The sequence below is a fragment of the Tympanuchus pallidicinctus genome, unplaced genomic scaffold (genome assembly GCF_026119805.1).
Source record: "Tympanuchus pallidicinctus isolate F22 unplaced genomic scaffold, pur_lepc_1.0 scaffold14, whole genome shotgun sequence".
NCBI classification, from domain to species: domain Eukaryota; kingdom Metazoa; phylum Chordata; class Aves; order Galliformes; family Phasianidae; genus Tympanuchus; species Tympanuchus pallidicinctus.
In genome coordinates, this window is record NW_026294659.1 from 8425145 (window position 1) to 8449425 (window position 24281).

The 24281-nt window shown below is 38.5% G+C and overlaps 1 protein-coding gene across 1 annotated transcript in view; it reads right to left on the minus strand.

Annotated features, from left to right (window-relative positions):
* CFAP47 (cilia and flagella associated protein 47) overlaps positions 1-16531 on the minus strand; it is a 252315-nt gene extending 235784 nt beyond the window's left edge. Inside the window, exons 1-9 of the mRNA XM_052674366.1 lie at positions 16520-16531; positions 15533-15766; positions 11964-12115; positions 8740-8855; positions 6491-6629; positions 5201-5429; positions 4343-4503; positions 2786-2907; positions 1996-2231 (exon numbers count right to left, since the gene is read on the minus strand). Of these exons, the coding sequence (XP_052530326.1) occupies positions 1996-2231; positions 2786-2907; positions 4343-4503; positions 5201-5429; positions 6491-6629; positions 8740-8855; positions 11964-12115; positions 15533-15766; positions 16520-16531 (1401 nt within the window). The remainder of the gene's footprint in view (positions 1-1995; positions 2232-2785; positions 2908-4342; positions 4504-5200; positions 5430-6490; positions 6630-8739; positions 8856-11963; positions 12116-15532; positions 15767-16519) is intronic.
* Positions 16532-24281: the final 7750 nt, after the last annotated feature.

Here is a 24281-nt window from a genome sequence, read left to right on the forward strand (position 1 = left end):
AGAGGAGCAAAATTCCTCCTCCTGTAAAAGCAGAGCAAGTCTGAGACAACCTCATGAGGTGGAGCATGTATAAGTCTACGGGACCAAACAACATGAAGCCAAGGGTCCTGAAACAGATGATGTAGCTGCCAAGCCATTCTCAATCATATTTGGAAAGTCATGGCTGTCAGCTGAAATCCCTGGTGCCTAGAAAAAGGGAAACGCATTCCCATTTTCAGGAAAGGGAGAAAAGAAGATCTAGGGAACTACAAGCTGGTGATCCTGGTGTGCTTGGAAAGTTCATGGGCGCAAATCCTCCTGGAAGAAATGTTAAGGTACATGTGAGATGAGATGATCCGAGGCAGCCATCATGGTTTCACCAAGAGCAGATCATGCCTGACCAATCTGGTGGTCTCCTACAATGGAGTGACAGCATCAGTAGCCAAAGGAAAGGCAACTGATGTCATCTACCTGGACTTGTGCAAGGCCTTTGATACGATTCTGCACATCTTTATCTCTAAATTGAAGAGGTATGGATTTGAAGACTGGACTATTTGGTCCATAAAGAAATGGTTGGATGCTCATAGTCAGAGGGTTGTTGTCAACGGTTCTATATCCAGACGGAGGCCAGTCAAAAGTGGTGCTTCCTCATGGGTCTATCTTGGGACCAATGCTGTTCAATATCTTTATCAACAAACTAGACAGTGGGATCATGTCCACCCTCAGTAAGCTTGTTGGTGACACCAAGCTGAGTGGTGTAGTTTGTACAACAGAAGGAAGGAAAGATATTCAGAGGGACCTGGAGGCTTGAAAAGTGAGTCCATGTGAACCCAATGAGGCTCAAAAAGGTATTATATTTAGGTCAGGGCAATCCCAAATATATGAACAGACTGGGAGAAGAACACAATGAGAACAGCCCTGCAAAGGACTTGGGGGTCCTGAAGGACAAAAAGATCAACAAGACCCATTAGCACGCACGCTTGCAGCCTAGAAGGCCAACAGTATCCTGCATCAAAAAGAGGAGTGGCCAGCAGAGGAAGGAGATGATTGTTCCCCACTACTCTGATCTCATGAGACCCCCATCCTATGTTCTGCTTCAAGCAGGTGCAGAAGGAGGCCACAAATTAATTGTACTTACATAGTAAAACGCCCACCTTATCATGGCCTTTCAGAACAGGAAGGGAACTTTAAAACAGGAGGGGTACCGACTTTTTGCATGGTCTGATTATGATAGGAAAAGGGAGAATGGCTTTAAACTAAAAGAGAGGAAGTCTAGATTAGATGTTAGGAGGAAACACTTTACCCAGAGGGTGGTGAGACACTGGCACAGCTGTCTAGAGAAGTACTGCACCCAGGTCTGGGGCCCCCAGTACAGGAAGGATGCGGAGCTCTTGGAGCAGGTTCAGAGAAGGGCCACTAAGATGATCAGAGGGCTGGAGCACCTCTCCTTTGAGGAAAGATTGAAGGAACTGGGATTGTTTGGAGAAGAGAAGGTTCCGGGAAGACCTCATTGCAGCCTTCCAGTACTCAAAGGGAGCATATGAACAGGAGGGGGGAACGGCTGTTTACAAGGGTGAATAATGATAGGACAAGAGGGAAATGATCTTAAACTGAGATAGGGGAGGTTTAGGTTAGGTATTAGGAGGAAGTTTTTCCACGCAGAGGGTGGTGACGCTCTGGAACAGGTTGCCAAAAAAGATTGTGGATGCCCCATCCCTGGAGGCATTCAAGGCCAGGCTGGAGGTGACTTTGGGCAGCCTGGTGTAGTGGATGGCGACCCTGCACATAGCAGGAGGTTGAAACCAGATGATTATTTGTGGTCCTTTTCAACCCAGGCCATTCTATGATTCTATAGAATCACAGAATATATAAGGAGAAAAAAATATGCATTTAGCTGATATTAAATATTATAGCTGCTGAAATTAAATTATTCTGTTTTACTTTAAACAAACTTCACTACTGATCCATGTAAAATAACCTGCTTATGTATATAATCTATGACAAAGAGATAATTACCTTAGTAGAACTTTTTTTAATTTTTCCTTTTTCAGGAGAAATATTAAAATGAGCAGTCTTGCGGAAACTGAATTTTACTGGAAGGGACTCAGATTCATTTTTGAGTGTGCACAAAACTTGTGTTTGTTCACCCGGGAAACAGTCCATAAACTTAATTACAGGTCCTCGATTTAAAGTTAACATGACAGGAAGAGCAGAACCTGTCACAGCCAATTCTGTGCTATTAGGACGATTCTCTGTGTTAGAAATGGACACAAACAGAAAATAGTAAATAAACAACAACAACCACCACCCATACATTACCACATAAATGTATTAGCATACCAGCATCACGCTATAGCTGTATGGTTGTAAAATCAAAGTAATACTGCTAGACTCTATGATTTATGAGGCAGTTTTCTATAAGATTTGAACACAGACATGTTTATTGATAATGGCTGCTAGAAAATAAATTGTTCTTTTATTAAATTCAAATGAATATCATTTCATCCTCAAAATGCTAAATGTATAACCCATGTGCTACTGACTTACAAATGGATGTTGGTGTTTGTCTCCTCCCTCCCAAATTTTTACATCAAGTTTTAGCTGTTCACTGCGAACAGATTCATTCATGGCATGCATGAATACACTCAACTCTTTCTACTCACAACAGATTTTGGTGCTAAGGCATAAAAGCTTCCCATAACACTGTTAAGTAGTAGTAGAAGAAATTTAAAAAAAAAAAAAAATCAAGATATACAATTTTATCATCCATATACAGTGACTGTACAGTTCTATAACATACTTGTACTTGGTGTGGTACCGTCACTGGGGGTCTGCAGATCTTTATTACCAGCAGCCTCAAATCTCAGGAATAATATATAATCTTGTTTTGGTGGTGAATCACTTGCTACAAAGGCAGCTTTAAATTTCCTGTAAGAGTCATAATCTTTAATTACAAGATTAAAAAAAAAAAAAAAAAGCAAAAAAAAAAAACCAAACAAACCAAAAAAGCATAATTTTTGTCATCTACTTCAGCTTCTTTGCTATTGATTACCGATTGAAAAAAATATTTTTATAGTTTCTGTAAAAAATTGAAAGTTAACAAATTTAACTGAGCAGTATCTGTATGCCTATGATGCTAGTTATTAGATATCTTTACCATTCACATGTTTCTACAATAGTTTTCTAAAGATTCCATGCACATGAACCACTTATAAGAGTTCCAGCAAGAGAAAGTGCTCATTCCATTTCCTGTTTGTCTTCCTTGTTTGAAGGAGAAATGTTCCACTATGCCTACTATTTTTTTAATTACAAAGAAAGCTCTCCCAGAATGTTTCAGTGTCTTGGTGATTAAATATCTACTCTTTCATATTGCTGCACATATATGATAACTTTATGAAATAAGTCTAATGTCCTGAAAAAGACATTTGACTCTTCCTCTTTGACAGAACTTTCTCAATCTTCAACACATTTAATTGGAGCAATAGTGCATTCCCTTTGCAAAATCTACTAAGATTATTCTTATCTCAAAAGAAGCTTACTCAATTCCTGGTCCAAAGGCATCTTTTATGAACTACAAAACATCTCCAAAATAACTATTTCAGATTTAACTTTATAGAACCAGGCAATCAGGATATCCCAAGTTGGAAGAGACCCAAAAGGATTATTGAGTCCAGCTCCTGGCTCTACACAGGACCACCTAAAATTCAAAACCTGTGTGGGTGCACTGTACAAATACTCTTACCTCCAGCCCTGGGGATCATGCCTACAGCCCTGAGCAGCCAGTGCCAATGTCCATCCATCATCTTTTGAAGAGCCTTCTCCTAACACCCAATCTAATCCTCCCCTGACGCAGCTCCATGCCGTTCCCTCGGGCCCTGTCGCTGTCACACAGAGCAGAGCTCAGTGCTGCCCCTCCGCTCCCTGTGAGGAGCTGTAAACGCCATCAGGCCTCTCCTCAGCTCCTGTGCTCTGCACACACCGAAGAGTCTCAGCTGCTCTTCATCTCTCTTTCCCTCTAGACCCTTCCCTATCTTTGAAGCCCCTCTTTTGATGCTATCTCATAGTTTCATGCCTTTCTTATACTATGCTAGTCAAAACTGTGCACATACTGAGGGCTCACCAGCACAGAGCAGACTGGGACAATCCTTTCTCTTGCCCAGCTAACAGGAGGTCTAAAGTACCCCATAGTACAGTTGGCCCCATTTGCTTCACAGGACACGACTGACTCTTACTCAACTTCTCATCAACAGAATCCCCAGATCCTTTTCTGCAAGGCTGTTATCCAGACTCTCCTCCCCCAGTCTGGAAATACACCCAAGAATGCATCATCCCAAGTACATTTGTAATTAGGACACTCACTCACTTTGGACAAAAGCACAGTGTAACCACGGACTTTTTATAAGGTGGCAAGGTTCCCTGATCAGGAATGCACCAGATTAAGGTGGAAACATCTAAATCTCTTGTTTTGTTTATTAAGCTCAAATCTTGTAAAACAGCATCTGCACTCTTCTGTAGATCTGTTCCCTAAAAGAAAAATCAAAACATGGATATGTCAACAGCTCAGCTTGCTGTTTTATGTTCTCAAATTCTTTCCTGTTTTGTTTTGTTTTTTTCCCCTATGCAGTCTTATATCTTTCACAAGAAGTAAAAAGATGTAACCTAAGGAACACCACTAAGTCATATTTTCACAACACACAACTAATTAACTAATTTTACATAAATGTTTTATTTTTTTTTTTAAAGGTGATGGTTAGTCAGATTACTTCACTATCACAGAAAAAAAAACAATTGAAACTGCAAGCATTCAACATTCTGCAATACCAGACTGTTTTGACAACTCTCGAATCACAACAAATGCATTAAGCAAAACCACCACCAAAAAAAAAAAAAAAGGAAGAAAGGAACATACTTAACATTCTGAATGCTACAATGTCACATGTTGAAACAAGTATCTGAAAAAAAACTTAATTCCAAAGTAAAGACATAGTAGCTTTTGTACACTAGAGAGAAGTGACAGTGAGTTTATTAATGAGGATGTAGTGTGACACCATAAATGCAGTCAGAAGACCAGTGTAGAGAAACAAAAAATGCAAAAGCAGAAATAAACTTTTAACATATTAACATATTAAGCTTTAACATTTTAACATATATATTTATATTATATATATATATATTTAACATATATATTTTAATATATTGAAACATTAACATATTATCTTACCATCTCCCCTCCAACAGCATTGTCTTCCAGTACTGCTACCCAGTCCATACACTCTGGACTATCATTGTGTAAAGATATTTGTTTAGTCTTTGAAGACCCAAAATAAACCGATCCAAAATTAATGCATTCCAATACATTTCCAGAAGGCAATCCTAGAACTTTAAGAACTTGTTCCACAACAACAGCTTTGATCCATACTTCTGTAGAGCTACGTCCTTCCATCTCCACTCTGTCAGTAAAAGTAGCAAATTGTAGGTAATGTAGAGAAATGTTAGAAATAATCACTCTGTTTTTCAATAGAACTACCCAAACAAACAAATCAAAACATTTCAACTAAAATTATTGTCCCATAGATAATAAAAGCAAAAAAGTATACCCAACGTACAATTCCTAGCAGATATATCACCAATCACACAAAAATGAATAAATAAATTCACACATTGTAGTATAAGGTTTGGGGGAGTTTTTCCAGTTTTTCCTTTTTCCCCTCCTCTTCTCAATTTTGTTGGCACACTGTTGTTTCAAACAATAGGAATGGCATCTCAGAAGCATCAGATGTCCATAAATGATATGCTCCTGTTTTTCCTCTGACAATTTGTGTATCTGGAAATCCATGTTGGTGTATACCTGTAATTTTCTCTCAGAAAAATGGAGGTAGAAGTTCATTTTAGATGAATGCATAGAACAAGTATTGTTCCTTCCTGAATGCCCGAGTTTCATGACAGCACTAAACACCAAAGGACCATATAGATATTGTATAAATCTTATTCTATTGAAACAATCTATGTTCTTACAAAAATCTTATTTTACTGAAACAATCTGTGTTCTTACAAAAGAATCAGATGTAGTAATGTAATACTCCGTTCTAACAGAACCAACTCTTCTTTTCAATAGCTTCAGAGCTGTAAAATCTTTGAATAGTCAGATATATAATGCCACAGCAGATGTTCAAGAGAATCTCAACTTCTCTGAACATCATCTTTCAGCTTCTAATTACTGAATTCACCAAAACAGAAAATAATTTTTACAAAAATACAGAAGAGAATATTCCTCTGAGAAATTTGCTTGTGCGGAGATTTAAAAAAAAAAAACTTAGAGGAAAAGACAAATAAAAATAACCAGGATGGACTAGATGATCTTGTAGCTCCATTCCAACCTTGTGATTCTATGATCTGTAACAAACTTGGGAGCTTTTTTTTTGTTTAGGTAAACAGATTCATATAATTTTTAGAATTAATAACAGACAAGAACGTAATTTACAGACTGCAATTATATCAGTCATATACTCACTTTATTATTTCTTTGATAATTCTTGGTACATCTGTACAGATATGCACTTTAACCACCTTGAAAGATTTGGGCTCTACCACTCCACTTGTAGGTTCTATGTCAAGCAGAATATCCCCAGTATATGATATTTTAAATGTACCTACAAGAAACAATACATTAAATTCGTAGATTTATATACCTCTATTAAACACTTAGAATAACAAATGACAGGCTTCTGCATGTACTGTGCAGCAGTGTTTATAAATAGAAATAGTTCCTATACAAAGTGAAAATTTCCACGTTATGTAAATTATGAATGTATCTATAAAACATATATTAGTTTCAATCCCATTTTTCTAATCATCATTCCTCAAACTAATAAGTTGATATGTATATTTAAAAAAAAAAAAGTGAAGAAAGTGTTTTCATTACAAATTTTAGTCAGTTATAGGACAAGAAGAACAAAATTATTTCGTTTTCTCCTAACTTCTAACAATCCAACCAGCTAGAGCCTTGAAAAACTTAAAGAGCTGTAACATGGAATAAATTGAATTGCCAACATGAAACTTCATTTATTTAGAAACTCTCACAAATTGCTCTTTCATGGCATGTTAACATTATTCAAATGAACACACCATCTTCTTTTAAACTGTATGTTACCCCTAGCTCAAGATTTTCACATAGCTCATTATTGCTAATAAATGAATCCACAAGCTGAGTACTCTGCAAGACTTACTAGTCAAATCTACCTTTAAAATAAAAACCCTATATTTTGAGCACATACCTTGGAATCTTCTAAGTTACTTTAAATAATATTCACTTAAGCATTTCAGCCCATGCCTACATATTTGTCTTACCACAGCTACTATCCAGATCACCATGTCACAGGTAAACAGGTTTTGGTCTTGTTGAGTTTGTTTTAATTATCTTTAAACTAGCAGACTTAAACATACTCAACAGCTATCCACTTTTGTTGGTTTTAATTGACACAAACAAATTCTGCTCTAATTATACAGGACCATGTCCCTCCTGTACTCCGCATCTGGACACAGAACTCCAGGTGAGGCCCACCTAATTTCTGAGGAAAGGTATCTGCAGCTTTTACTAGAAGAAAAGGAAGAGAGACTATGTAGATCACATTGGCACTCTTACACTCCAGTCTTCATGTTTCCTATAATTCTTAGAATTGTCCCTCACAGAAGTTGAAGGATTTTAATGTTTGGAAAGCATTATGATTTCAAATGCTATGGCAGAAAAAGGAAATACCTTTTTTTTTTTTTTTTTAAAAAAAAAAAAAAAAACTTCTCATAAAGTGTATGGTTCAATTCCCATTCCAGAGATTTTGAAAGTACAGGGAGCTTATGTTTATTTGTTCAACAGACAGCTAGTGGGATCAGAAAATCACAAAGACAACACACAAAGCAAGAGCAGAGGTGATTTACTAGTATTTATGCTGGACATAGTGAGCTAATAAGAAACTTAAAAAACAAAAATCTATCAGACATGATTCAGGAAAAAAGACCTAGAAGAATTTTGCAAGATGCTAAACCAGTGCTTCTTCCCTGAGCAGACAGTACTTCTGTACTGCCTACAGAAGTAATGGACCATTAAGAACAGCGGTGATTTAACTCAGGCGGGAAGCTCAGCACCATCACACACCTCTCTCACTCCACCTCATTCAGATGGAGGAAGAAAAGAAAATAGGGAGGATGGGAGGCAGGATGCCTACAGGTTCAGACTGGGACAATTACTGTCACGGGAAAAGGGAGTATAGGCAAAGTTTCAGCGTAAGGGAGATTGACATAATTTATCGCTTAATGAGAACAAACTAAATCAGTGAAAACAAAAAGTAAAATCACCTTCCCTGCATCCACCCTGTTCAGCCTCTTCCCCATGAATGGCAGGGAAACAGGGAGTTGGGGCTGCAGTCAATCCATATGGCTGCACCTCTGCCGTTCCTACACGGTCACTCTCTGCCTCTGCTCCATGTGACGTCCTTCCCACAGGATGGGATGCTGTCCTTCCTGTACTGAACCCACATGGGTTTCCCACAGGCTGCAGCACTCCAAGCTGCCCTGCTCTGACATGGGGCACTGCTAGGTTCTGCTCATAGAAGCCCCTTGAACTGCTCTGCCCACTAGCAAAACCTTGCCATGTAAACCCAACTCATGAAACCACAATACTCATTAAATGTCTAACTCAGAACTTGCATAAAATTACATTTTCCAAGAAGAAAAGCTTTCACAATTTAATGCGAACTAAACATTTACCTGACAATGATCCATGGTTAGCAATACTAATCTCTTTACTAATTATTTTACTGTTGGCAACCACTGTACCAAAATCAACCTCTGACTCAGTTTCCAGATAACAGGATGGAATTAACCTGTAGAAAGGAGAATTAAAAAAAAAAAAAAGAAAAAAAGACATGGTTATATTCTCTGAAAACTTGAAAATAAATTTGTATCTTCCAGGAATTTGATTGAGTACCACAATGGAAAGAATTCTGCTTTCCTCCTAGTAGTCCTACTAATGAAGCTCACTCTAGCACTATAGCATATATAGAGAACACACAAGAAAGCTTATCTATCAAGCTGTTAAATGACTGCAACTTTAGTACAAATTATCCTCAAGTATTTAGGCAAAACAGAGTGAATACATTTCTGTTTAGTTTCAAATACATTATTAAGTACAAAGAACTTTAATTAATTAGAAAAGCTTTCACTACATTGAGTCAGTTGCAGCACAGAAGTTGACATTCACCATATTTCATTATCAGCTGCCTGAACTAAAAGCAGAGAAAATATATGCATGTCCATTTCAATTTGGACTTCTTGTTTTATAAATATTTCATACGGTTTCTATAAAATATATTACAACACAGGAAGTGAGTAATGAAAAATTATTTCTATTATTTACTTAAGAGCCTCTTGCAGCATGACAACCTCACTGGATAGGGTGGGAACTGCTTAGCCATAATGAAAAGCTGCTGCTTCCTTAAGCAAACTTGTAAAAGCTTCAGTTACTAATGCAAGCACACTTCTGATCTCATGTAAAATTGCATTCAAAATGAATTAGGATTTTGTATGAGCACAGCTGTCTATCTCCTCTTACCTACCAAGAGGAACATGCAGCAATTTGCATTTTATGATCTGCACTGGTTCACTGCTTCACACACTACAAAACACTAACAGGAGAAAGAAAATAATCTCCTTGGAGAGCTAAGTAAACTCTACCTCATAAGTACCTCTAAGTAAACTCTAACTCATGAAACCTTCTTCATGAAGGACAGGAGTGAGCAAGCGAAAGCTAGTGGGAGAAAAGGAGGGAAGGAAAAAACAAGGAATCAGGAATGCAACAAAAGAAGTTGCTCTTGGGCATAATAATACACTGGTTTTAATTCTCAATAAGAATTTATTGAAATTCAAAATAAAATAGTGAATTCTTGATAGGGACGATCAAGCCCAGCAGGATGTAGGGGTAAAAACAAAATCACCAAAACAACCCTCTCAAGACAAGATTAGAATACAATTGAACAGATCATAAAAACTTCACAACATGCACCAACTATTTAGACATTCTTCCAAAAAGTTTCATGAGAAATGTGAAATACTTCTACACAAGACCCAACAGCATACATAGAGCTGAAATGAAAGGTGAAAAACTGTATAATTTGAAACACAGAAGACTGGAAATAAACAAATACCTACGAGAGAAGTAGCAGACATTTAAAGAGGCCAGTCTAAATAATATCAGCAACTGCCAAGTATTCTTTATTCTATCCTTGGATTACTTTTATGAATTTTCTGAACATGCCCTCACATGCCCTAAAATGTAGTTCTGTTCTTCATATGTGTGAATACTTTTTAAAAGTACCACCGGTACACAGATTTGGCATCATTCCCCATAGAAAATGAAAAGCACAGTACCTGAAGGGGCCAGAAGTCAGAATCCGTGATTGATAAAAATTCTGTTTGTGTCACAAAAACATACACAACACTTAGAGAGAAATCTAAGCACACGCTTAATGATTTCAAGATTATCTATTTCAACTTTTGGCACTTTAGGAAAAATAAGATTAACGTATACTACATGTTTCTGATGATGCGATGCATTAGTAATAATAAAAAAGTTATTAAAAATATATATACAGGAAGATGAGCTACATGTTAGATCTTTTTGTTTTTTTAAAAAAAAAAAAGGAAAAACCTATGATTAATATTTCTCAACCACTGAGTTCTCACATATTCTTACCTATATTATTTTCTCAAAATGATGAATAGTGTGTTTAAAGATTTCTTTGTACAGAATAATCTTACGTATGTAGTGTATTAAAGGGTCAAGAACTGAATACAAACTTAGCAATCTACTGCAAGTCTTTTCCAGAAAGAGGTTGCCAGCAGCATTATTTCTGTAAGTGACATCTGTCCAAGGAGGTCTCATCTCCAGAACCAATAAGAACAGATTTCTTCTAGGAAATGCACCATTGCAGAACAGATTTAGAGACAGCTACTTCTTAATAACTCACAAGAAACCTGCCACACCAGAAGGATCAATAGAAGAAATTCTAGGTTCCACATAGCATTATGTGATAACTTAACCCTAAGAATAGCACATAAAAGCATCCCTGCCTTCCAAAAAAAGGAAAGAAATCTCGCTCTCTACACCTCACAAATCTGCTCCCTTTAATAACCTTTACTGTTAGCATACACTAACAATTACTTTTACTATACTGTGAAATCAGTCAAATGTGTAGAATTATAACTATGCCCATTTACATCATTTGACCCCAGAGATTTCTAATATTAAGATTGATAATGGTCAGAATCTGTTTTTTGGCCTGTGGCTAAGATTAGCAAATATTAATATCAGCCCAGAAAATAAAAAAGCATGCAATTCAGATAACATACTTAGTCTGAAAATAAGTATATTGTTAGAGTTTATGTTGAGAGGGAACTCATCTGCCATAATTTAGTAATCTGAAAGTTAAAGCTGTTGTCATTCTATTCTTTTTCTTTATAGACAAAGGAGAAAAAGTCCTCCAGAACAATTCCATCTCATCCTCATACAGCCAAAGGCTGATGAAACATTTGGAAGCTTAACTTTTTGAATCAATATAATGGGTACATACAATACACAGACATATTTTTATAAACACACACAAAATTACACAGGGACTGATGAAAACGGTCCTCAAATGTGTGATCTTATTACAAAACATCCACTATATTTTTAGATTTACACAGTGGGTTCTTCATAAAAACCCCACTACACAACCAATACAGAGTAAACAATCCAAAACCTAAGATTAAAGGAACCACCAACCCAACTTCTTACACATCTACTGCTCAAAAGAAGAAAATATATATATATATTTTATAAAGAAACTCTCTTTGTTTCCATTGCAGTTGATAAACTAGTTAGTAGCCATAAACTTCCCACAAGATTAAACTGAAAACAGTAACGGCATAATATCAACTTTCAACAGGCATACCCAACCAGGGGGATATCAACTATGTCTTCTTCTATTAAAAGAGGTAGACTATCTTGAAGATCTTCTTCAATCTCAGGACAATATTCTACAAAAGCTTTGACTTGAAGTCCAGGTGCAACGAGGTTTTCTGGATTTTCCACAATCAGTTTAAACTGCAGCATAAGAAATAAATAAATAAAGAAAGAACAAATGTTTACTTTCATTTCTAGATTGAAAAAACTTACACATATGGCTCATTTTCAGAATAACACTAACAATAATAGATTGATTTAAAATTCACAACTGGTTTTAAAACATGCAGAATTTTGTAAAATTCCTTTTCCTTTTTATTTATTTATATTATTTGCAGTGGCACAGCTGCCCAGAGAAGCTGTGGTATCCCATCCCTGAAGGTGCTCAAGGCCAGTTTGGATGGGGCCCTGGGCAGCTGAGCTGGTGGAGAGCAGCCCTGCCCATGGCAGGGGTTGGGGCAGCGTGGGCTCTGAGATCCCTTCCAGCCAAAGCCACTCTGTGATCCACCCTTGAGCAGTAAAAGAAAGGCTGAATGACTAATGTAATTTGATGGGTTCAGGAAGTGTTGATGTAACAGAATGCTGTTTCTAGACCTTCCAAGAAAGCTCCAGTTTTGTTGCTGTTGTCACGAACATTCTGAAGCACAGTAAGATAAGGGCAGTTGCTATATAATACAGAATCTTTTTAATATCTGAAAAAGCAACAAGGATTAAGTCTCAATCCAAAGCAGCAAAAAAGAGACTGTGTAAGAATTTTCTGTAGATCTGACCTACATTCTGCTGAATTCAACTGAAAGTCCCACTACACACTGAAAATCTGCTTGAAAGGTGCATGCATGCACTTCTTGTTTCTTCAGGGAGAAGTGAGAGGGAAAACAAACAAGAAGAAAAAAAAGAAAACAAGTAGGTGACACAAAGTATCTTCTTGTATCTGCTGACGTCCAACACTCCCTTCACGTCCTTCCTTAAACAAAGAACAATATGAGCAAACCACCAGAATGCAGGAGGAATCCCACAGCTACCACATTTCCAGAAAACTTGATCAGCAGAGATCAAGCAACTCTCTTATGTTTCAGTACAATTCACATCACTCTATGCATAACAGGCTTCTGCTCTACATGTCCACTTTAATTGTTTATGTCTAAAGAGTCATCCCAGTATTCTTGGAGTCTTCTGTACTAATCTTTATTTGGAACTCGTAAGCAAAAAAATAATATAAGTATATTTGTTGATTGCATTGTTAGAACATTTCCTATTTCATTAAAATTTCCCTAGCAATATAAATACTCAACTAGAAGAAATTTATCATGCAAAATGCATCACGTTATTATGGGGTTGATTTTTAAATGGTCACACTTCAATTTTAAAGTGTGAACAATCTACCTCTTCTCGAAAAAGAATTAAACATCCATGCATATTCATTCTGTGTAAAGGGAAATGAATATTTTAGAATGCTAAATTTTAAATGAAACCCATGGATAACTGCCTCGTGAGCTAACTTCCTTGAAATGCACATTTCAGCCTCATGCTGCGGCAGCTTAGGAAGGTTAATTTTCAGTTCTTGCGCTCTATGAACGTAACACTTCAAAATATTTGCAGACGAGTCACACTTCACTTCACCCTAAGTCTCATACCAGGCATCTCACAGATGATGGCGTTAAAGTATTCAGCCTAAGGCACCGACTATTTTTTGTTTGCTCCATTGGTTGGGTTTTTTTCTTTTACTAACAGTAACTGTATTCATAAATTATTACTAAGTAAGCCTTTTTGTCTCTTCTAAAAATTGATTCTGCCTTTCCATTTCTACAATGTGAAAAATTGATGAATAAGGCTCACGAAAACTAACAAAACACAATAACTACTGCCCTACCAAATCAAGCTCAAAATGCTATGAGCACGAGGAAGTATCAGCTTCTGTTCCATCTCCAATAAAAGTCCAACATTTTGATCCTAATTTTGAATTAATTAACAGGTTAAATACTAGCTGAATGAAGGACAAATGCAAAACTACTAATCACAGTTGGGTCTTGCTGGGTCCACATCACCTAAGCACATGGGTTAGTGGGCATGGTGGTGATGGTTTGGTGGAAAAGAGCACTAAGATCATCTAGTCCAACCAACCTTAACGATCTGAGAGAGATTCTATGTCAAGGGCTATACCCATTGCAATTGGAAAGATTTTTAAAGGTTGGATACACACTGACTTTTCCAGAAGTAATGAGATGAATATGAGAACCTAATGAATGAATGGGAAACTAATGAGAATCGTGCCACCTTTAGAAAAGATGGAAGAACTTTTTTCTGAGAAAGCCTTCCACAAGCAAGCACTACAAATTGACTCCTTCTTTCAGAAAATTTACGAGAGCACAATAGAGACCTAACAGTCAGTGCTGTCAGTCAGTGCTACGAAACCCCAGAAAAGAACAATTGCACAAGCTGCAATCTGTAGCCAATCTGGAACACTTCACAAATCTGACCCACTTTTATATGGCTATTCTTGAAATAAAAGGGAAATCACAGGTTTCTTGAGAGATAACATTTCTGAAAGGCACAAAGCCAGTGAGAAAAGCTAAGCAGGATTTGCTACAAAGTTCTTAATGTAGTATGACATATGAGAAAGCTTAATTACTTCTATTAAAACAATAGACTTAAAAAACAAGGAAGCTCTTTTCAAATTGCTCACCTCAGGAAAATACTGAGCCGAGGAGCCTGAAGGTCATTTCACTCTGACTTACAGGCTTCAGCTTAGCAGCCTCATTGAAATTCAATATGAGAATATTTTTCATACAATAATTAAGGTTGGAAAAGACTTCTAATACCACCTAGTCCAACCAGCAACCCATCACCATGCCCACTGCCCGTGTCCCTCAGTGCCACATCCACACGGCTCTTGAACACCTCCAGGGATGTTGACTCCACCACCTCCCTGGGCAGCCTGTGCCACTGCCTTTGCTGCTCTTCCTGAGAAAAATTGTTCCTAATATCCAACCCGAACCTCCTCTGGAACAACTTGAGGCCCTTCCCTTTCATCTTACTGCTGTATTTAGTTATTATTCTATAGTTATTATTACCTGGGAGAAGAGGCCAATCCCCGCCTCACCACGTTCTCCTTTCAGGTGGTCGTAGAGAGCAGTAAGGTCTCCCCTGAGCCTCCTTTTCTCCAGACTGAACAATCCCAGTTCCCTCAGCCACTCTCCATAAGACTTGTGCTACACACCCCTCACAGTGTCACTGCCCTTCTCTGGGCACACTCCAGGGCCAAGCATTTCCAGTTACCTCAGAAATCACTTCCTCAGGAGCAGCAGGTAACCAAAGAAACTCCCACAGATCTGACACATGAGAGAATACAGACAACTCTTGGTTCTAAGAATTGTCACCTATTCTTTCCAGTTTATCCAGCTAATCAACTTCTTCAAACTAACTTCCATTTCACTGACAAGCTGCAGTCAGCCCCTAAAATGCCCGAGCCGCCGCCGTTATTTCCTCATACCAGGGCTGGGCCGGTCGGGGGCTGTGGGGCAGGCACCCACCGCTTCACCCCTGTCGGCCGCCCCTCACCTGGGGCCGGAGTGGCGGCAGCAGCCGGAGGCGACAGCTCTGCGCCCGCAGATTCTGGATGCTGAGCGCGGCGCGGTATCGACGCCCTGGCACCGCGGCGGGGAAGCGCAGCTTGGGCGGGACGATACGCACCCCAGCCACGTCCCGCCACCCGTCCGACATGGCGGCTATCGCCTCTCCGAGGCGGCAGTAGCTGCTGCCTGGAAACGGTCGCTTAGCAACGGACGCGGAGCTCTGATTGGAAGCAAAAGAAGGGGCGCTTCCGAAGCTACCAATTAGAAGAGGAGGTGCCGTGCAGGGGCGGGTCCTTGCCCCACCTCCTGCCCTAAGGCGGGAAGGGCCCGGGCAGTGGCGCCATTTGGTGGCGCTATGTCACGGCCGCTTGAAGAGCTCTGGTCTCATACAGGCCCTTTGCTCGCTAGGGGGGCACCAAAATGGTCGCCGCCCTTTGGCCCGTGTTTACCAATGGAGGGGCATCTCAGCTGATGGCTCCTGGCAGCATGAGGGAGAGGGCTCACACTGCACGTGTCCTCTTTCTGACAGCAGTGGTGAAGTGTGTATACATAAGCAGGGATTTTTATCCTCTCCTCAGGTTACTGAAAGCAAAGGTGGATTCTAAATAAATAAATAAAATAGAAGTGGCCTGATTTCTGGATAAGCACATTACTCAATGGGCATGGTCTGCATAGACCTAAGAGGGTGCTAACCAGGCTGAGTGTTGATGGAAAGCTTGGTGTCTGCTGGGGCAGTGACTGCACTAATAATTCATTGCATGCATTTACTGAGCAGAGAAAGACAAGTTCCACTTCTGTATCCCTGTGCCTTCATGTGCTGTAATTTAAGCGGTAAAATGCTGCTGACAAGAATTCAGCACTTAGGCAGATAATGGGCCATTTTGCTCTTTGTGTTCATGTAGCAGAAGAGAGGAGGGGGAGCAGCACGCACAAAGCCTCAAACATCAATTTCGATAAACCCAAAATGTTTTGCCTTGGATTGCATCATCCCCTGAAAGTGCACATAGACTCAAGATATCTATGTTTTAAAAGGCAAACATGAGAGCAGCTGCAAACATGGATGGCAGCTGATAAAAACAAGAAGAGCACAAGGCTTATTTTTAATGGGTCAAGAAACCTAGAGGGGACGCAGGGAGAGGAGGGAGCCTTTGTTTCTGATGCTGAGGAAGGCTGTTAACAGGTAGAGTTTTCTTTCTTAAAAATTCAAGTTATAGCAACCCATCTGTAGATTACTTTAGAACTAGTGGCAGCATGCCAATACAAGCATAGACAGTAAAACCAAGGAATCTGAAAGGAACTCTTTGGGATGAGTACTTGAGTCTATTTTATGGTAACGTGATTCTATAGGGAGGGAAGGGGAAGGGGAAGGGGAAGAGATAACCTCATAACAGAATTAAACTCCTACCTTTTCCCTGCAAAACTGAGAATACTCCAACATATTTTCTCTGATCTTTGAATGAATTCTAGGGCAGTCAAGGGACACAGGGTCATATCTAAGAAACACTGATCCAAAGAGAAACCTTAAAGAGAAATTCTTTATAAAAACATCATTAAAGTACCAAAAAGTCACAAGCTTATTGGTTTATCTTACTTCAGGTTATTTCTCAATTTTTACACTAAAGATGGAAATGTTCTACTTTCTGATCACACTTTCTAATACTTCAAAATAACTGAATTCTAAATGGAAAGTTCAGAAAAACTAGCAAATATATCACTTGTTATGTACTACTTCACAGCCAAGTAGGTCAGTCACAAACTTCATTTTTCTATTCTACTGAGAATTGTAGCAATATTTAGTATGCATAGCAAAAATATTAGAAATAAGAAATTGGTTATGATTTTTCATTTCACTTTAGCCCTTGCCCTTTAGCCTTTAGCCCTTTGAGGATCCTCAAAAGATTTCTCACCTCTCTGTTCATGACTTTCCTTTTGACCCTAAGGTCCTAAGAGGGGTACACCTGTTCAGGTTGTTAGTTTACAAGGATGGATAGTAATAGAACAAGGCAGGGTGGTTAGATATTAGGAGGAAGTTTTTCTCACGGAGGATGGTGTCACACTAGAACGGGTTGCCCAATGAGGTTGTGGATGCCCCATCCTTGGAGGAATTTGAGGCCAGGCTGGATGTGGCTCTGGGCAGCCTGGTCTGGTGGTTGGCAACCCTGCCCATGACAGAGGGGTTGAAACTCAAAGATAATCTTTGAGGTTCTTTTTAACCCAGGCCATTCTATGATTCAGTGATTTTATCTTCATGTCTGCCTTATGGACAGGTCACTAGCCTTCATTCTGTGAGCTTATTTCAGCTTATACCTTGCCAAACCAGACCTGGGAAGCATCCCCAGGTAAAAACATTCATAGGTGTACTTTTTTAGTTTGTTTGTTTTCATTGGAGGAGGGCTGTCTTTATGCAAGATAATTTCACAACTTCCGTTTAGAGCACTAATTCAGAAACAATTGAAGCAGCAGTGTTGACAGGCTGCTAACTTTGTGAGCAGGGACTGGAGCAAGAAGCAGTCAGAAATCTTTTCTGTCATAAAAGGATTTCTGGCAAAGAACTTTTCCTTATCTTTCACTAGATTTGGTGTATACATATCTATACATTTTTGTAGTTATCCATTTAACTATTTTTTAACAGATTTTAACTGTGATTTATCTTGTTTATACAGGCAAAGTTATGTATTAAAAGAGTTCTGCTCTCTCTGAAATACTTTGGCTAGGCCCTCTTCTTCTTTTGCTAACCATTATAATGAAGTGCTTGCTATTGCCATCCTTATGATACCCTGTTACGAAACATTAGATAACAGACTTTTTTCCTTCCTTCCCTCTCTTCACATTGGCTTCATGTAATTTTATTAGTCACCTAATAGTGAGCAACAAGGAGAAAATGAATGTGAAGGAATTGATGTACTTTATTTGGATGATAGAATCTTTCATTTCTAATACAAAGATATAAAGTATGTGTCCTTTCTCCTTCATGGGCAACAAAGATGATCAGGGGGCTGAAGCACACTCCCTACAAGGACAGAATGAGAGAGCTGGGGCTCTTCAGCCTGGAAAAGAGAAGGCTCCAGAGACCTTATAACAACCTTCCAGTACCTGAAGGGGGCCTACAGGAAAGCTGGGGAGGGACTTCTAAGAAGGGCATGCAATGACACGAGGAATGAGGAAAAATGATTTTAAACTATAAGAGGGTAGGTTTAGACTAGATATTAGGAAGAAGTTCTTCACTGTGAGGGTGGTGAGACACTGGAACAGGTTGCCCGTTGAGATCAGAAGTACATCTTGTTTATCTACCATCTCTAAAAGCACAGTCAAAGCCTTTCAGAAAGTACTCAATGTAGAGGTCAGAAAAAAAGAGGCGATTAAACTGATTATAAGGATGGTTTATTTGACAATAATTCAGCATCAAGAAGCTGTAGTGATACCCGAGACAGTTAAACTGACTTAACCAAACTGTCACTCATAATGCACTTTGTTCATGGAATCTGAATGCAGAGGAACTGGGATTTGAACTTTGAATGCTGACCTCTTTTATTTTACTTCAGGAAGAATAAATATATTTAAAATATACTGAGTGAAATTGGGCCACTTACTGGTAAAATAAATGAGGTCTGTTCATTTTTATATCAGCTTTTGAGAGTCAGAAACAGATGAAGTCTAAATAATGACGAATAAGATATATTCCTTTGCATTTAATCTTGCAAATTGTACTGCTTAATGGAAAATGAGAATGTTGAAAATGACAAATTTGGGCTCCAAAGGTCTCTTCACCAAACAGAGCATTCTCTGGGAAGCAGAACTAATGAAGATTTTATTGGGTCTTTCTGCTCAATGAAGCCATCAGTCTTTACCACATGTGCAAGAATTGCACTTCTCTGAGACTTCCTTTCTCAGATTGGATTGAAAGGAGCAGAACCAAAATCACTGAAAAAAAGAGAGAAACAGAGACAAGGTAATCACAGACACCTGTTTTCTTGCCCTTTTTTTACTTGTAAGTGAGAGGTTGTAGAAATTGGCAGATTAAAAATCTGCATTATAAATATATATAGTCTCCATTGTTTGATAATATGTTCTAGGCTCAGAGAGCTGGGCAATGCGCTAATCTATACAGCAGAAGCAGAATGTATCAGTAGAACGCTTCACTTCGGGTAAACAGCTTTAGTAGGAGTGAAGCTGTAGCAAAACTGTAACACTATAGTACTGATTTGGAGACCAACACCAGTGTCTGCACGCAGTGCTGAGCTGAACTTTTTGATCTCGTGAGACAACAGCAGTTATTTCAAAAATTTCAGCACTGTGCTCTATAATGAAGTATATATGTGCACTGTTTCCTACAGTGTTATCTTTTTCAGTCACAGTGTGTGAAATCATCCTTGTTCATAAAAAAAATTAGTAACTCTAAAAGTCTTCATATCCATTCACAGATTTTATGTATTAGACAAATATAAAAATTGCTAGTTAGGAAAAAAAAATTTGGAACAGTAAAGATAAACAAGATGAAAATGTATGTTTCTGAGCTGAGTAGGTCATCTCTGATCAAAACAGAGATAATGGGGAAATTATGGAGTAATAGGACGATTCAGATAAAGGATGGTTCTGAAAGTGTCTCTCAATAAATCAGGGGTTCTTTAACATTTATCTGCAGCTTTTAAGGACCTCCATAAAGCTGTGAGACTTACAATGTTGAACTAGATCAGTAGACTTTCCAGCCCGATATCAAGGTGTTAACAGCTATTGGTCTAAATGAATCAGTATGAAATTTCCACACAACTAAGATGTGATTTTTCAAATTTACAAATGGTGGGATTCATCTTGCCACACTTGATGGCTATTATGTCTATTTTTGGCTTTTAGCTTTTAGATTTATTTTTATCTATTATGTTTAGGTAAAAGAGATAAGTACCTTCAGAGGATGATCATTCCCACCACTTTAACCACCCTTACATATGTATTTAAAATAGAGTTCCATATATCACCATATATCCATATATGATTTTATGCAGGTCTCCTACTCTCTATTTACTTCAACACTCCTGATAGTCTTGCTTAGTAATGGTAAAATTACTGAAGAGCATGTTCTGATCTTAGTGAATTTATTTTCTTTTGCCTGAAGGCTGAAAATTAATGTCTAGTCATTTTGTGGTACAATTCCATGTTTCTTTATTATCCATCTACCTTTTACATCTTATAAGCAATTTATCCAACTTCTTCCCTTAAAATCCAAGTGCTCAGTAAGATAAATTAAATCTGTGCTATGACTGTCTGGAGTGTTGGTCACTCCCTAGTTTTCAACTCTTTAGGTACTCACCTTTTTGATATGCTTGATTATTTTATTTCCTTACCTTCACTTACAGTTGGAAATCATTAGCAAACTGCTATGTCTCTATACTTTAAATCCAATCAGACTATGGTTCAGTGTAACCTCCTGTGGTTTCTCCTTATATTGATCCACTTTCCTTGAAAACACTAACTTTAATCCTTATGAATGTCATCACTGTTTATTGTTGCATTATGCTAGGAGAACTTATTTGTCTTCATAAGTTACGGATGAAGCAATACTACCCAATTTAGTTGGGTCCTCAATCCAGTGATGGCTTTGAAGATCAATAAGAAAGCTTCCAAATTGTATTACATGGGAATTAGGATAGAACTTATCTTGCAAAGTACAGAAGATACATACTCTGGGGAATTCATGCTACTCAGTAGGTTAATGATGCCTTGTGTCAACATATGCTTTCTTTTATGAGATTTGTAACACTTTTTTTACTTCTTATTTTATCTTTTCTTCCCATACTAGGAAATAAAGGAGAAGCATGGGCATTCAACTGACCTTGACTATTTTATTGATTATCTTATGCATCTCTATTCTAATAATTCTTTCTCAGCTTAGGTGTCTGTTTATATACTTTCACTTCAGTTGAGGATCTGTCTATACTACTTGTTTTCTCTTGTCTAGTCACGCACTATTTTTAAATGTCACTTTCTGCCTGTAAATCTATCTACAGATACTTTTTTCAAATACAGTTTAATATATTGTCTGCATTGATATTCTGTGAAGAACAGGCATTACATTGATCTCTTCTCACTGACATCCATTTCTCCTGCCATAACAGAATTTCCATACATTTTCAGCTCCTCCTTTCAACATGCAATTCTTTCATCTTATCCGCACTACATTACACCCATTATAATGGGTCCTAGTCTATCAGCTATGAATATAGCATATTTATCTATCATGGCAGTATATTTTTATTTTAGGCTACATTCAATGGACATTTTGCATTTTCTAATTTTTCCTAATCTCAGTGAAAACATTTAACAGGGAAAAATGTCAGGCTTGCAGTTAAGACAGTCAAGAGTTGAAATCAATTCTTTCAGCTCAACAGTAAGCTTTCTGTCAGCAATTTCATTAAGTACCTATATAGTATATAACAAAATTACATCCATTCAGTGCTGTAAGAGAACAACAGAAGCAAGCAGTGCATAATCAAAGCTGTTATCTAGTAGAAAAATAGATCACCCATATTACCAGTCTCAAAGGATATTTGTACAGATTTTGTAGTTGGGGAGCTGTAGAAAGCTTCATCTCATTCTTCTATTATGTTCTGTTAACTGAAGAACTGAATTCTGCACTGGTGCAGCTTCACCTTGAGTTCTAGGTGCCATAGTGTAAGAAAGATACGAAACTATTAGAGAGCACCCAAAGGAAGGCTATAAAGATGTGAAAGGTCTGGAGGACAAGATGTATGAGGAGCGGCTGAAGCCCCTCGGTGCGCTCAGCGCAGAGCAGAGGAGCTGAGGGGAGGCCTGACGGCGGCTGCAGCTCCTCACAGGGAGCGGAGGGGCAGCGCTGAGCTCTGCTCTGTGTGACAGCGACAGGGCCCGAGGGAACGGCATGGAGCTGCGTCAGGGGAGGGCAGCTGGGGGTCAGGGAAACGGGCTGCACCACAGGGCGGTGGGCGGGGAACGGGATGCACGGGGCTCGGCCCCGAGTGCCAGAGTTCTGGGGGTGCCTGAACAGTGCTCTCAGACATAGGGTTTGATCTCTGGTGGTCCTGCGTGGAGCCCAGAACTGCACTCAGTAATCCAATTAGCAACACAGGCTAAATACTGTAAATGGCAGAATAGTAGAAAAGATCAGAAATGTGTTGCCCAATCATGAAAATGCATGTGCATTCTCCTTTTCTTAGCATCTCCTTTTGCTTCTAGTCCCCAGCAGCAAATAGTGCAGCAGTTTTGTGACAGTGCAGCAGGTGGTGCTCCAATAGCCCTCGTTTGGAGCAAGAGAACACTCCTTTCCAAAATTAGTCCTGAATGGTTAGCTGCTCTGCAGTCCTATGCTGCCTCAACAGCGGTCATTCTTGCTGATGAATCACATTCTAAACATTGAGCAAGCCACGATGAACGTATATTTTTACTTAATAATTTTGTAAGGTATATATTGCTAAAATTCTAGATGCCTTTGCAATTTTCACCAAATTAAAATGCATTTAATTGATAGTATCTTCTTCAGAATTCATTCTTCCACTCAAACAGAAAACAGTTGCATACAAATTTCTGCTTTGGGGAAAACATGTGATTTTATTAGCATTGCCTGAACATAGCATGACACCTCCTACAGGTCAGCAAGTTCAGTGTGAGCAGCAGCAGGTTGCATTTGGGGTATGTAGGAGACTGCCAAAACTTTCTAGTTGCTCCTCAGTAACTGAATATGTTTATATATCTGAGATCTAACTGTATAGATACTAGGTGGAAAAAAAAAAAAATATATATATATATATATATATGTATATAACAAAATTATATGCAAGAGCAGTAGGAATTCCTAGGGAATATATTTTTTTAAATGTTCTTACATAGCTTTAGAAATAGCTAAGAGTAGATTGGAATCATCCAACTTATGGAAGAGACATACCAATAAGAGAAAAAATCCCATTTAAGAGCTACTAATGTAATTTGACAGACTGTGATATTCTTCGATCATCCCTTATTTAACCTGCTACAGAAAGAAAAGAGCATCTTTCAGCTGTCTTTTGAAATTGAGTCCACTTGTGCTCTCATGACTCCTACTTGCATGACAGTGCAGCAAGGGGCAGATCTTCTATGGGAGAGCAGGAGAGGAAGTGCAGGGGAAGGGGGAGGAAGAGAAGCAAACACAAAGGTCTCTGTGGCTGCTGGACAGACATTGTTGATGATTGCACACTCAATTACTTACACTGTGTGCAGTTACCATCAAAGAACTATCCTCAGTGTTGGAGATACCTATATACAGTTTCTGCAGAATTTTGTTGATAAACATCTCAAATATTCAAAATAAGCAGAGTCTTTGAAGAAACAAACTTCATTCTTCTCCATGCTCAATTGTTAATGAACTGTGTTTTAGAATTAGTCTTTTAGTTTGCACAAATCAATGGTATGCAGATTATAACTCTCCATCACTCTAAGGAGGCATTTAGCTGGGGCCATCAGCTGCAAGAATTATAGTGCATTAGGGATTTGTATGCATGACTTGTTTCTCATTTGTCTTTCCTTGCAAGCCTCCCATCACTGAGAACAGCTGTGCACTGAGCTGCAGAGATCAAGAAAGCCACTGTACTTACGACAGTGCTCTTCTTTTCTCTGTTGCCAAAAGAGAGGTCAGATGTAGCGTATCAATTTATACTATTGCATTCTATTATTCAAATATTTTGATATTTTTGCCTGCATTCTGAAAATAAATTCATCTGTCCAAACCCATT